The sequence below is a fragment of the Pelodiscus sinensis genome, chromosome 8 (genome assembly GCF_049634645.1).
Source record: "Pelodiscus sinensis isolate JC-2024 chromosome 8, ASM4963464v1, whole genome shotgun sequence".
NCBI classification, from domain to species: domain Eukaryota; kingdom Metazoa; phylum Chordata; order Testudines; family Trionychidae; genus Pelodiscus; species Pelodiscus sinensis.
In genome coordinates, this window is record NC_134718.1 from 74,047,886 (window position 1) to 74,061,975 (window position 14,090).

At 47.1% G+C, this 14,090-nt stretch overlaps 1 protein-coding gene across 12 annotated transcripts in view; it reads left to right on the forward strand.

Moving 5' to 3' along the window:
- Positions 1-14,090, forward strand: part of BTRC (beta-transducin repeat containing E3 ubiquitin protein ligase) — a 172,875-nt gene that overhangs the window by 122,838 nt on the left and 35,947 nt on the right. For all 12 annotated transcript variants that reach the window (XM_075935605.1, XM_075935603.1, XM_075935608.1 and 9 more), the window contains one exon: positions 13,238-13,469. In XM_075935605.1, coding sequence (XP_075791720.1) covers positions 13,238-13,469 — 232 coding nt within the window. The remainder of the gene's footprint in view (positions 1-13,237; positions 13,470-14,090) is intronic.

Genomic DNA, 14,090 nt, shown 5'->3' on the forward strand with positions numbered 1-14,090 from the left:
TGTAGGGGAAACTCTAGCCAAACATTTCTCCAGAGCTCAGTTTTATTCTCCCACACCTCACTTCCCTCAGTCCTTTATTCTCAAGCTGAGGTGTCTGCTGAGAAAAGCCGCTCCACGTCTCCCTGGTCTGCTGGGTGGGGCGCTAGCTTCATGTCTCCCTGGTCTGCTAGGGGGAAAAGCAGCTAGTGTGGTAAGTAGGGATCCGATGTAAGTCGGATCCATGTAACCCGGGGACTGCCTGAACATTGCAGTAACTCAGTCTCAGGGCATCAAAAAGTGGGGATAACTGTGACAAAGGCCACAGCGAGAAAGAAAGGCTCTAACTTCCTTGCCCAGTGTGGATGGAAAATGAACAGTTGCTGTCTGGCTTTACAGATGCAGTCAAAGATCCTGTAGTAGGAAGAGAGCCTGAGACATAAGGCCTGGTGTGAGACAGGCCCTGCTCACAGAATCTGCCAAGAACAGAGCTGATATTGCAGGAATACATGTTCCTGAGTGCTAGTCACAGAGCACTCCCGCAAACACGCCCCGATATCCAGTGGGACCAGAACATCCCAGGCCCCAAAGATAAGGTTAGATAATAATCCGCAATAGAAATGTTTTAATCAAACCAACATGAACAGGGTGACAGCAGGGGACAATAACTAACCATGGCAGCGGGACAGAATTAAGAGGTTTGTATTGGGGTATGAAGCTGTATCACAGAGGAAGTCTCTTTGTCCAGTGGCAGAGGAAAGGGAAAATCAAGCCATTCCCTGGGCTGTGTCCGTTGTCATGGGCATGTATGTGTCAGTCTCCTCGTAGAGCCTGTCAGTTATTATTACCACACTTCAACAACAATAAACCTGAGCAGCTGCCCTTGGCCCTTGACGGATCTTGTGGTCATTGGGCACTTTGCTGGAGATCTGCTGTGCAAGCTGTTGGCACAGGTCTGGGGCAGCGTAGAATGGGCGCGCACACGCGTTTGCACACACACACACTGTCTCTCTCTCTCTTCCCTCCCTCCCCCCAACAGGATCCCAGCATTGTGAATGTGCGTAATGAAAGGTGTTTGTGCCCTCCAGAGATACAGACTGTGCCCCTTCCTGCAGTTGTGCCTATCCGTGTGGTAGGACTGTGTGAGGGAAGCCCAGACCTAGCAATCCGAGAACTATCAGTCAGGACTCGGGGCCATTCACAGGACTGTGTGAGGAAATTTTCATGGTTTCTATTCCCCAGAGTATAGAAACTTGGCTTTAGTTATTATTTTCAGTCTTTCTCACTCCATCAGATTCTTGGGGGTGGGAGAAAAATGTAACTGTGATTGTTCCTAATGCATCCTGCTGTAGCAACGGTGCTAAATACATCTCTGAGTGGCAGTAATATGAATCACTACCTTCCAAAATTCAACAAAGTTCAGAAGTCCCCAGGTGGTTGAATATAGAACTTACTGTGATAAGTAAGGTGCCTTTATGAAGTGCACCCTCTCTAGGGCACTTCTTTGGACTCAAGGAGAATTTGTTAAAAGGCTTCATATTTGTATTGATTTTAAGGCAGTTGTGAGAGTGCACTTTGTCTTTCAGAAACAGTCGGGAAACTTCAGCATTGAAAGTTGGTTGGTTTTTACTCAGGGTTTGGTCCTAGCTTTCAAGGCTGCTTAAATGAGTTTGGGAGCTGTCATGGGTAGTTCTTAGTGACGAAAATATCGATGTCTCGATGGGTTTATAGTGTTTGAGGGGAAGATGCACACTGAGGGTGTGTCTACACTGCATCTGGAGCTCGAGATAAACTACGCACTTTGAGCTACGCAAATTGCGTAGCTTATTTTGAGTTAATTTCGAAATAGCTTATTTTGAAATTTCACTCTGTCCCCACAGCAGTTTTCAAAATAAAGCGCCGTTCTGAAATGCCCCTTACTCCTCGTGGAATGAGGTTTACAGGGATGTCGGAATAGCGAGCCCGTTCTATTTCAAAATAACAGGCGTGCTCAAAAGACATGGAATAGCTGTTTCGGGATCCCTCCGCTATCCCAAAATAGTGCTGCAATGTAGACAGAGCCTTGGGATACGTGTGAAGTCACGTGGTTTGGTGATGCAGACCCTTCTGGTGGGAGCACGTTTTACCCAAGCACCACTTACCTGCCTGTGAGATGAAAGGTTTTGTATCCTCCCTATCTAACAAAGGGGCAGATGATGCAGGAGAGGCGACCTGATTGTCCCAGGCCCCACAGCACGCTAGAGGCAGTATGACTGCGGAGACCTGACTCCCAGGTCGCTGCACAGAGCTTAGCGGTAGTCCATAAATAATGGAAAGGTCTGCTTTTGTGACTGCCGTTAGCGATCTCCATAGCCCAATGGCAGAATGTGCCGAAGGAAATGTAACATGCTTATACCTTTCTGGCCTCACTTAGCTCAGGCTGCTGAAAGCTCAGCGTTGAAACGAAAGCACCAGATTTGGAAATCATTCCTGAACGGTGGGTGGAGGATCGATAGCCTGGGAGAGGAGACCCGGTGATGACAGCCAGCACTGAAAATCCAAGTTTCTAATTGATTTTTTTTTTTTTAACGTAATGATTTGTATGACACATGTGGCTGACAGGATCAAATCGAATCACTGAACAGGCCTTGAACGACAGGATTTTACAATGCGCTCCTGAACCTCTAGTAGCAAGCTGAGTATTTTTAATCGCGCTTACTTTGGGAAGGAATTCTCCTCTGTCGTTTGTTTTGCCTGAACTTCAGAGAAGCTGGTGGGGCAGCCTATTCATTATTCATGTGCCAGCAACAATTAAAGCAAATGAAAATTAAAAACAGCAATGCTGCAGCAAGCTGTGGGCATCACCGAATTGTCACAGTGGTGCCGGTGGCTGTTCTCGTGTGAGAGTGCTAGAGGGAGCTCCAACCTTGTTCAGAGGACCAGTATAGGAACTGTGCCTTATATTTATCTAGCTGACTCCCTGGCTGCAGAAGCTAGATTCTTGTCATGTTTCATTTTGGTCAGCATCAGAAAGTTGGGGGTCTCTTACCCAAGACGGATCACATATTGCTCTTCCTAGCAAAGCAGAGGCAAACTGCCTGTTCTCCAATACAACGGTGCCAGGTGTAATGCAGTCTAGTTTGAACTGCCCCAAGATAGAGAAGAAACAAGAGAGAAATGATACGATAGAGAAGATATTTAAATCAATGGTGCAGAGAAGGTAAATTGCATGGTCCCATTTACTCATTCTCACAACACGAGCAAGGGCACACCCGATGAAATTGAGAGAACGCTTCTAATATCGATAAAAGGAAATGCTGCCTTACTCGATATATAATGAACCTTTTGGGAAACGACGCCTTAAGATGTTTAGCCAAACACCATGGTAGACTTTAAAAGAAGGGACTAGCCGTTCTTGTGAATAACACCAGCCCTCTTGTTCTGGATCTGGTCTGCCAGAGTAACCCTGCAGCTCCATTACTTAATGTAATCTCATTGCTCTCAGTACACGGGAGCATAACTAGAGGGAATGGGCTGGAATCAAGAAAAGGAAAGTGAAGTCTGCGTTAGAAACAACAACCTTCCAAACTGGCGCCTGCTGCACAGTCCAACAGATCTCTGTGTTGAACATAATCCTAGAAGAGGGGGTGAGGTGAATAATCCTTCTTGGACTACCCTGGGACGGACCGAGTGAGAGCTAAGAGGTCTCTCCCTGTCCAATTTGATTCCGTTGCAGGCAATTGCACCAAGCTCTCTCTTTGATTCTCTTGAGGAGGCTGTAATCTGGCCAAGTGACTGCCGCCTCCTGCTTTGGGATGTCTTGATTGATTTGTAGTGAAAAATAGGAGTCCAGGGCTACAGGAAGACATGTCAGGCTGGACCGGAGTTAGGAGAGATCTGTAAGTGCGTCTGGTTGCAAGCAGAGCTTACTTATTGTTTCAGATAGGTGAGGGGGACCTCAAAGAGCCCACTAGCTTTGTTGCTTCAGTTGTAAACATTAGGGCAGGAGCCATCTTTTTATTCTGTTTGTACAGCACCGAGCACATGAGTTCCTTGCCTATGATGGGACAACCAGGCCTACAGCAGTACAACTAGATAAGTATGGTGGGGAAGTGAGTCCTCTTCAGTCGTAAGTAGTGCCCTACAAATCCACAGACTGTTGAGGTCAGTTTCATGGTCAGATGATTTTAAAATCATAAATGTCATGATTTCAGTTATTTAAATCTGAAATGTCAAGGGGTTATCATTGTAGGGATCCTGATCCAAAAAGGTATTGTGGGAGGGTGATGGGGTAGCGGGGGGGTGCACAGCCTTCGGAACTGGACAGCTGGCCTTTAATCCTAGATGGGTCACTAACTCTCTGTATGACCTTGGGCAAGTCACTTAATTTCTTTGTGCCGCCTCCTTGCAACCAACACACCGTGTTCACAATCAGGAAGGGGAGTGAAAAGCAACGCCGCATCTGAGCTGTGATCGCCTGCATTAATGAGGAGTGGGAGGGCAATACCCAAGCATCTCAGAGAAGGCTTCAATCTCTTGATGCTAAACGTGTATTAAAGATTTCCGTATACAAGACCAAGATGTTCCAGTAACCCTGAGCAGGGCCCTACCAAATTCACGACTATAAGAAGAATGTCTCAGACTCTGGCATCTGGTCTTGTGTGTGCTTTTACCCCACCCACTACCGATTTCACAGGGGAGAGCAGCATTTCTGAAATTGGGTGTCCGGACCCAAAAAAGAAATGCAGAGGGGTCAGCAGGTTATTTTAAGGGGAATGTGGTATCGCCGCCCTTACTTCTGCATTGCTGCCTTCAGAGCTGGGTGGCTGGAGAGCAGCAGCTCCTGACTGAAAGCCCAGCTCCGCAGGCACCGCCGCAGTAAGGGTGGCCACCCTTCCTTCTATGCTGCTGCTGGCATTGGCGCTGCCTTCAGAGCTGGGCTTCCAGCCAGAGGCTGCCACTCTCCAGCTCCGAAAGCAGCACCCCTGCCAGCAGCAGCATAGACGCAAGGGTGGAAGTACCGCACTCCCCCTTCAATAATCTGCCCCACAACTCTCTTTTGGGTCAAGGCCCTTCGTTCCACCGCCAGGAAATTGCAGGTGTAAATAGCTGAAATCATGAAAGGTGCTATTTTTGAAAATTCTACGCCGGTGAAGTTGACCAAAATGCAGTGTGAGTGGGATGGGGCCCTACTTGTGACAGCCAGGCCTGGATAGTAAACCTGCTCGGCCAACCCTTCTTTTCCTGGGTTTGTCCACTCTGGTTTCCAGTTCTCCAGTTGGCCTGCCGGCCTGTTGGTTCGGCGACTGTCACTCTCGAGTGTGTCTAGAAGTGGCTGTTCTTAGGAAACTGCTCTGTGGCGCACAGCCTGCCGCTTGCCATGCCATCAGCGAGCCCTTTGCTGCTACTGTGGAAGGCTGATTTCCGTAGAGAGTTCTCCAAGTAGTAATGTGCATGTTCCTCCTTTCCGTTGACAGCAGTGATACGTAAGAGTGCCAGCTGTCCGCAGGTCGGTCGGGTAGCATCTGAGGGGGGAAGTGTCACACTTTACCATCTGACATTTGCATCTGACCAAGTGGGTCTTTGCCCACGAAAGCTGATGCTCCAACACTTCAGTTAGTCTCTAAGGTGCCGCAGGACGCCTCGGCGCTTTTGCAGATTCAGACTAACACGGCTCCCCCTCTGATACGCTTTACCAGTCGCAGTGCCTCTCAAGTATGTGTAGGATTTGGTTGTTTCTAGGGTACCCCTCACAGTGGAGACTCATGGCCGATGGAGAAGAGGTTTGTTTATGCTCCTGATTTGTTTTGCTCCCAGTAACTTGGTTTCTTTCACCCGGGGAACATGTGGCACATGCTGGCAATGTCCATGTGTCCCTCGGGGTGCTGCCATCGCAAGAGGATTCCTCACCAGTCCCAGTTATTTTCAGAGGAAACCTACAGAAACTGACCAGACTCACTGTTAAGGTAGCGGGAAGCCCTCAGCTCACTTCCATTTCTCCCAGCACAGAAAGTTGATTTTGGTGGCTTCACCAGCATTTAAAATCTAGGTGGGAGACCTACATCAAAGGAAGGTGTGTCGTAAGAGTCACCAGATTCCAGACAATTAACCTTTATTAGCCTGCCTGAAACATTAAGTGTTAGCTTAAAATAATTGCTTTTCATCTGCTCTCCCCATTGCTGTTTACAGTTCCTCCGTGTGGGAGAGGAACTTCTCCAGCCAGCTTTGTGATTGCTGTTCCTCACACAGCAGGTGTGCAAGCGTGCATAGCTCACTCTTGCCCTTCCCAATCCCCGAGAGGTGCCGTACATTTCCTCTGCGGCGCATGCTGCCTTCTCTGTCCCCGGAAGCGCACCGCCGTGTCTCCAAATGTCCCTCCTCTGATCTGCAGAGAGAGTCCTTAGCCGAGCACCCCTTTGGCCAACAGTGTAGCCTCTGGGCTTAGATGGGGCCTCTGAGAATGGTTGTCCCTGTGGCATCTTGTGATTTCATTGACCTTTCCTCTATCTGCCTTTCTCTGCCAACTGATTTTGCCACTGTGAAATCAGAAGCCAGATGCTGGCAAGCAGCTAACAACTAAGTGCAGGCAAAATGGTTAGTTCTTTGGATGTCCAGGGGACGGCGTGAGCGTTCTTTGAATTTCCTCCTGGAAACAAAATCGTGGCTCCTTCTGGGGCATGTCTTTTGACTCGGCTGTGATTGGTAGGGCTCTACTTCTGGGTTGGGTTGGGCTTTGAGAATGGTTCAGTGAGTTATGCAGTGTAATTCAGTGCTAGGTAAGTAAGCCCCTGTATGTGCTCAATGGCTAACTTTCCTGGAATCTGTTGTGTGAGACGGGGGCACGGAAGTGGGTAGCTTCTAAACTCAGCTTTTCACATAAAAGTACTCGGGCTGAGTTGTTTAATGGCCTAGTGTTGTAGCTTTTTGAGTTCTGTCAAGTCACGTATTGGAAAAACAAGCTCTAGCCAGAGAGGGGGAAATGAAAATTGACTGTTTGTCTGCTTTGGGCAGGGGGCTGGACTCAGTGAGCTCCTGAGATCTCTGCCAGCCCTAGGCCGATTCCAGTTCTGTGTCTGATTGGTTCTTTGTGTGGATTCCTCTAATGTGGGAACGATTCTGCACAGGGTGGACACTGACCCACCGGGAACTGGGCCGAGTTACACACGCACGTCCTTCAGAAAACCCCATTCTTTGTTTTCAAAGAAGGGACTTGTTCATTTCGGGCTGGGCCCTGCATGTCCTCGTGTCACACCTCAGCTGGCAGGCCACTCTTGGCCATCCTCCTTCCAGCTTCTCCAAGCAATGCAGCTCTTCAGTGACTTCAGAACATGCCCATCCCCTGTCCCAGCCCACGAGGCTGAGGAATCAGCCTCTGAAGCTCTTGGTAATTGCCGGCCCGAGGAAGAAGAGGCAAGCCATGGGGCGTGACCCCCGGCATCATGCTGGGTGCTGCCGCCAAAGCAAGCCCCCTTCCCAACTTGATTTTGAAGTCCCAGCTCTTATTAGTTTAGGGGCCACCTGAGGGACATCGGGGCCCATTCTGTGCTGCAGGTCAGCACTTGCATTGAGTCCATGTAGCAGTGCATTGAGTTGGGGCTGGTCCTGTTCTGAGCAGTGGGATGGACTCCACCGCCTGAGCTGAGCTCTCTTCCAACCCGCATCGTCTGTGGTTCTGTGATCAGCGTGCACTGAGGAAGACGTGGTTATGGGCAGGTGATTCTATGGCCACAAGGTGTCCAGAAAACCAACAGTGCTGGAAGTGTTCGTCTGACAGTGACTTTTCCAGGTCTCGTACTGGGGCGAGTGCCTCATCTTGCTGCCATTGCGGCACCATTGAATTCGTCTGTCTTTGCCAACCAGCTTCTGAGGGGCTCCGGAATATCAGAGCGTCACTTGTTCTGCTGTTTAATTCAGTGTCTTGTCTGGATTCCTTGGAGCTGGTTTTTTAACTGCTAGACTTGAAGTCTGTTTCAGTACAGGCATGTGCCCTGGACTTTTCTTTCAATGCCAGTTGCTGCCCTCTTTCTTTCCCCCACCCCCACCTTCACCCCCCACATGGTACTTTTTTCTACTGTGCCATTGTGTTGACTTTTCCCCAGTGTCTTTTATCTTGTGAGCAAAGTTTGAACAGTACGCAGAAAGTTAACTGCCTGGAGTCTTTTAAATATAAGTAACACGCAGCCAGTAATAAGCTGTCGGTTGTTTTTTTGCTGCCTGCAAAGAAACATAAACACAGCGCTCGTTTCTGGCAGGTTTTTACTGTCAGAGTTTCTCCTATTATATTTATCTTACAATTTGCCAGGGGGTGAAGTTATTAAGTTTTAGCAGCAGCCATCGATCAAGTTCACAAGTTAACACGATAAAGGCTCTGAGCCGCTCCGATCCAGGAAAATGATGATCCTCACTCGGTAATTAACTAAATGAGAAAGTTAAATCTTACTTGAGAGCTGGGAGAGATGAAAGAGAGGTGTTTGTCAGTTTCTCAGTGGAAATTAGAAGCAGTTTTCTGCAATTCCCTAAGCTGCTGCTCTGTCATATTTTACATAAGCACTGGGAAAACGTCTTGTAATTAGTGCTGTCATGGAGGATTTTTTTTTGCTGAAGGATGTTGGAATAATTCATTAGATTATCAAGAAAGGCTTGTGTCCTGAAATGATTAGCACAGTGAAATTTAAACCATTAACGATAACAAGTTTAGCGCTTGCTGCAGTGCAGAGGCACCCGGGGTATGTCTGTGCCTATTTCAATCATTTCTTATAATTAAACATTATGTCCTTTTTTTTCCCCTCCACTTCAGTAGGACCCATCCAAAAACCCTGTTAAGGTGGCTCCGTCTAGATCCACGCCTTTCCCAGCACAGGTGGTACACATAGCTAGGAGTAAAAAGGTGCAACTGCAGAAAAACAAGGCAAAGTATTTGAGTTTGAGAATCGAAGGGCCCGTGACCCCGGAGGCTCTTTGGTGCCCGTGGACGTGACTAGGTTGGAGCTGGAATATCACTGAATGCCTTTCCCTCCTCCCCTTTGGCTGAAGAGAAACTCAAGTGAGAAACTTGCAGCATTGTTTGATTTTTCTCCGAACCTTTTTAGAGCTTCACATACCGAAGGTGCCTTTCTTGTAGAGCCAGTTGGGGGGGGGGGGGGTTGAACTGCCACACTTTGCAAGAGACAGGCCAGTTGCTACTGCGAGACGCTTACAGTCTGAGTCAATCTGCACACAACAAGAGCTAGAATGTAGCTTTCCACAGGGAGTAGGGGGAAGCTCTGTACAACCCTTTTCAAAAAAATGGTTGGTGTGGCTGGAAAAGCACAGATGCCCGTAATTGTAACTGAGGGCTGTGCTAGCATTTGAATTTTCCCATACTATAGACCACGGGTGGGCAGGATACGGCCCACAGCGCAAATCCGGCCCACAGCCTGCCCAGCCGCGCCCCCGCCCAGGCCAATCAGATGGGGGAGTGCATGAAGTTATTCGCTGTTCAAAGCAGCTGGCGGCTCTCTCCCCCGCCAGGGGCTCCTGATGCCTAGAGGGAACCACCAGCCATCTTGAACAGCGAATGAGTTCACGCCCTGCCCCCAGGTCCTGATTGGCCCTGGGGGCTAGGGGAGTGCACAGAGTCTCCTCCCCTTGTGTGGTGTCTCAAGGGCCCCGCCCCCTTCTGCCTGAGGCCCCGCCCTTCTGCTTGAGGCCCCACCCCTTCTGCAGTGAAGCCGGCCAAGGGCCATGTATCAAAAGTGAAGCAGCCCCCTCGCAAAAAAGATTGCGCCCCTGCCCCCGCTGTAGACATACCTGTAAGCTCCATCTCTACAACAAAAATAACCTATATTATTATGTGTGTGGTCCAGCCATGTTATAGCATGGTTATTTTTGTTTAATTCAGACGTTTAGACTTATCCAGCCTTTGTTAATCCATACTGCTCCTTCTTGTAGCCATAGGCTATTATTTAGACCTGGTGGGCAAACCTTTTGGCCTGAGTGCCAAATCTGAGTAGGCAAATTATAAATGCTCATTGGCCTGACCTCCTTCCAGTAGCAGATTAGCCACTGGGCCAAAAGGGTATGCCCAGGGGCCCCAGCCGGTCGGGAAACCCCAGAAAAATGGCTTCTCCTACACCACTACCAGCGCTGAACCACAGGGAGTGGCAGGTGGGTGGGGCATGCCCTCACCCCACTCTCCAGCTGGAGGCCCAGAGCTGGACGAAAAGGCCCGGTGGGACGGATGCGCGCAGGCCAGAGGTTACCCAACTCGGATTTAGAGTTAGGGTCCTTTCTTGTATTAGTTCTCTCCTACCTCCCCGTACATACAAATACATTAACTATAGCCCCTCAGGAAAATGGCCTTGTTGTTGTTTGCAGTGTTATAGTGGCCATGTTTGTTGCAGGATATATGAGAGATGGGGAGGGACCATCTTCAGTTGGTGAGAGAGACAAGCTTTCGAGCTCCACAGGGCTCTTCTTCAGGCCTGCATATGGCTCCGTTTCTTCAGACCTGAAGAAGAGCTTGTAATTCCAGACAGCTTCCTAAAGCGATCTGTTCAGTGCCAGGATGTCTGAGTAGAACTGACGGATCGCCTTCGCCATCCCGAGTCTTGTGTTCAGTGCTCGTCAGCCCATCTCAAAAATGGTATCGCTGAAGCAGACCTCTGAAAGTGCCCGTCACAGACGCTCCACGTCCCACCAAAATGATGGTGGCACCTAGAGTCTCCAGGAACATGCCTCCACATTAGAACCTGGGACAGAAGACGACAAAAAGTGGGACTCTTATCTGTTCCACTTGGGCTACGCTTAGCCACTTTCCCATGCTCCTTCTTTGGCTGCTTGTGGGTCCTGTTGTCTGTGGTTACTTTTGATAGTGAGGCCAGTAATACATCTTCATCCCCAGAAACAGCAGAGCGCTCTGGGCTGAAAACCTTTTGGGGGGTACATGTGTGTGAATATTTAACATCATTTTGGTCTCTGTATGTCTGACAGGGCTGTCTCTTCTGGAGGGGCTTCTTGAGGGTGGCAGAGAAAGGGCTTTTAGTGCTTCAGCAAATAGTGACTGTTGTCACTGAAAGGAAGAAACAAAAGGCAGAAGATACAGCTTTAAAAGCACGCTCTATGGAGAGAGCCTGCTGTAAGATTGGCTGTGCAGCAAATGAAATGAGAAATGAAATGAGGTCAGGCTTGTAAAATACACCATTTGTCAACTATCTACAGCATTTCATGGGTTTTTCTGTTTTGCAAACAGCTAAACTGCAGTAAAAACAGCCAGAGTCCCTCAAGGCTGATGTTCAGTACAGTCCATCCTTAATCTTTGTATGCCATGCCGTTGCCAGGAAAAATCCAACCTTTCCCACCACCCGTGCCTCTGAGATGTCTGCATTCAGTGTGTAAACAGATAGCCCAGCAGAGCGTGTCGTTCTCCTGCCTCCACATATCCACTGATGGGACAGTATTAGCTGCGTGAGGAGTGAACATGAGACTGCAGTACAAGAATTTTATATTCTGCCATTGGTTTTCAGCTCTGTCACCAGCTCTTGCCTATCTTTGACGTATCCTTACAGAATGGTCCCGGAAACATTCCCCAGTATTTGGGGACTCTCGGCTCCGTTTTGAGGGGCATGGGGAGGGAAACAAAAGGAGTATTGTGGACCAGCTTGCTCGTGATGCAAAGCTGAGCAAGGATACAGTCTGATATTCTTGTACACTCGTCTCAGAAAATCGAGAGAGAGTTCAACCCGTAATACAGAACCAGAATATACTTTGTTAAAATGGCTGCTACCTACCAGGGAAGGTTTGCAAGCAAATCTATCCAGCCATCTCTGTTAGAGACGCTGGCAAGTCAGTTAGGTGCAACATATAAGTTCTGGTGTCTTGTGTATTAATATATAGAAAACAAATGGTGACAAATTAAGTAGATTTTCAAGCAATGTCACTTTTGATAACCCAAGGCAGGGTGACACAGGTAATGATTTTAGGTGGACAGGACAGCGTGATCCGGAGGACGGGCTAGGAGTTGCTGAGTTCTTGTCCCAGCTTTGACAGGCACTTTCTATAACCTTTTAGCAAATCACTTAACATTGATGCTTCCTCCCAGTAAACAGATAATGCATGTCTTCCTCTCAAGTAAGAACTAAATGTAGAGTTATTTTCTTTTAGATTGATGAAAATGATATATATTGTATTAATGCACACAGTGGTTTACCAAGTAAGTGAAACTGAACTACGACACCATAAAAATATAACTTGTATTAATTATGAGAGGTGCAGTTTGGTTTTAATTGTTTGATAATTCATAATGCGCTAGCAAATGTAGACTAGAGTGTTTTTATAAAAGAAATGATCTAATAATGTGAATTGTCATTAAATTGCCATCTGTTATTAAAGCTTTGCTCTGGTGTAGGGCTAGACACCAGACCGGTGTGCTTTGTTTTAGATTATTCTTTAAAAAAAAAAAAGTTTGGGGAAATAGAATCCTAAAAATAAACAGACATTTCCTTAGTTTAGTATTTAATAAAACCTATTTAGTAACCAGCATGGGAAAACATAGATTTCCCAGTTGACAGCTAATTTAGCTTGGGATGTGCTCTTGGTGTGATACTTGTGCTTTTCTTCCAATTAAATCATTAAAAACAAAACTTCCACACATTTTGCTTGTAGTGATAGAGTGAAGAGACTGTTTTCTCCTGTCCCTGAGAGCCCTTCTCCAGAATCAGACTATGTCGAGACCTGCTGGCAAAATATTAACAGCGACTATAAAGTTTAGTATTTGATTCTTTGCATGAAATGCGGATGAGCACCAGATGTTGGGGTGGTGTTTTAATAGATTTTACTGTATATTTTGTGTATTATTAAAATGATCATCATGCAGTTTCTTATCCATCTCATGTATTTTCTATTAATTTTAGCAGCAGTCCATTGTAGCCCTGAAGCGAATACTTTAGAAGAGAAACAAAATACAAATTCAGTCTTCCGTGGTGCATTGAAGTAGCTGATAATGGCAAATTAGGAATCTGTCAGCATTTTACTGTGTGTAAAATGTAACTAAAATTTGTTTGTATTAAACTGCCACTCTTGTTCTCCCATCTAACCATAGTCCTTTGTGTGCAGCTCCGGCATGAACTGTACTGTCCTCCAAGGTTACAAGTTTTTGTGGCCACTTGCAGATTGACAGCAGCAAATGGGATACACAAACACGGCCAACTTATTATAGAATGGAATGGTTTTCTGTCTGTTGTCTTCCAAGAAACCGATTACATTGCCCAAGCTTTATTTCATTGTTTTCTTCTTTCCATTCAAGACAAAACTTGCCAATGGCACTTCAAGCATGATTGTGCCCAAACAAAGGAAGCTGTCCGCAAGCTATGAGAAAGAGAAGGAGCTGTGCATCAAGTATTTTGAACAGTGGTCCGAGTCTGACCAGGTTGAGTTTGTGGAACATCTCATCTCCCAGATGTGTCATTACCAGCACGGACATATCAACTCGTACCTCAAGCCTATGTTACAGAGGGACTTCATCACTGCACTGCCAGGTATTTCAACCCCATTGGAGGGAAGGCCCTTCCGTGTTGTCCTTGAAAGCTATGGCGTGAGGCTTCCTGTGACAGTGCACCTCCCCGGAGAGGTGCACCCCTCAGGGAGAAGTTCCACAAAGTAGATAACAGCAGGGGGTGAGAGGCGTTCTAGACATGCACAATAGTTGTAATATTTAATACTTCTATGCTTTTGATTGAAACAAATGGAAGATCTTACCAAATGTCATGGGCACATGTCACAGAAAACCCAGCACCCGGTTGTCGGGAGGACAGTAACTGAATAACAGAATTGTTAAAATTGAAGCTACCTTTTATCGCCTCTGCTTTTTCCCTTGGATTTTTTTTAACTTCTTTCATTAAGAATTTTGACCATTTTTATGAATACAATACTTTCCTGTAGCCATTGATTTGAAAGGTCTATTAATGACCTACATTGAACAACATATCAGGATAAAGAGTGGATGGACCATATTCATATTTTGCACTTCCGTAGCGCTTTTCATCGGAGGACACTGGCCTCAGCTGCATGTTTAGATACTATAGTTAATGAGGGTCGCAGAAGTACCAAAGTACGAAGCAGTGAACAAACACTCCTGTCAGTACTTCTGTGGGGAAACT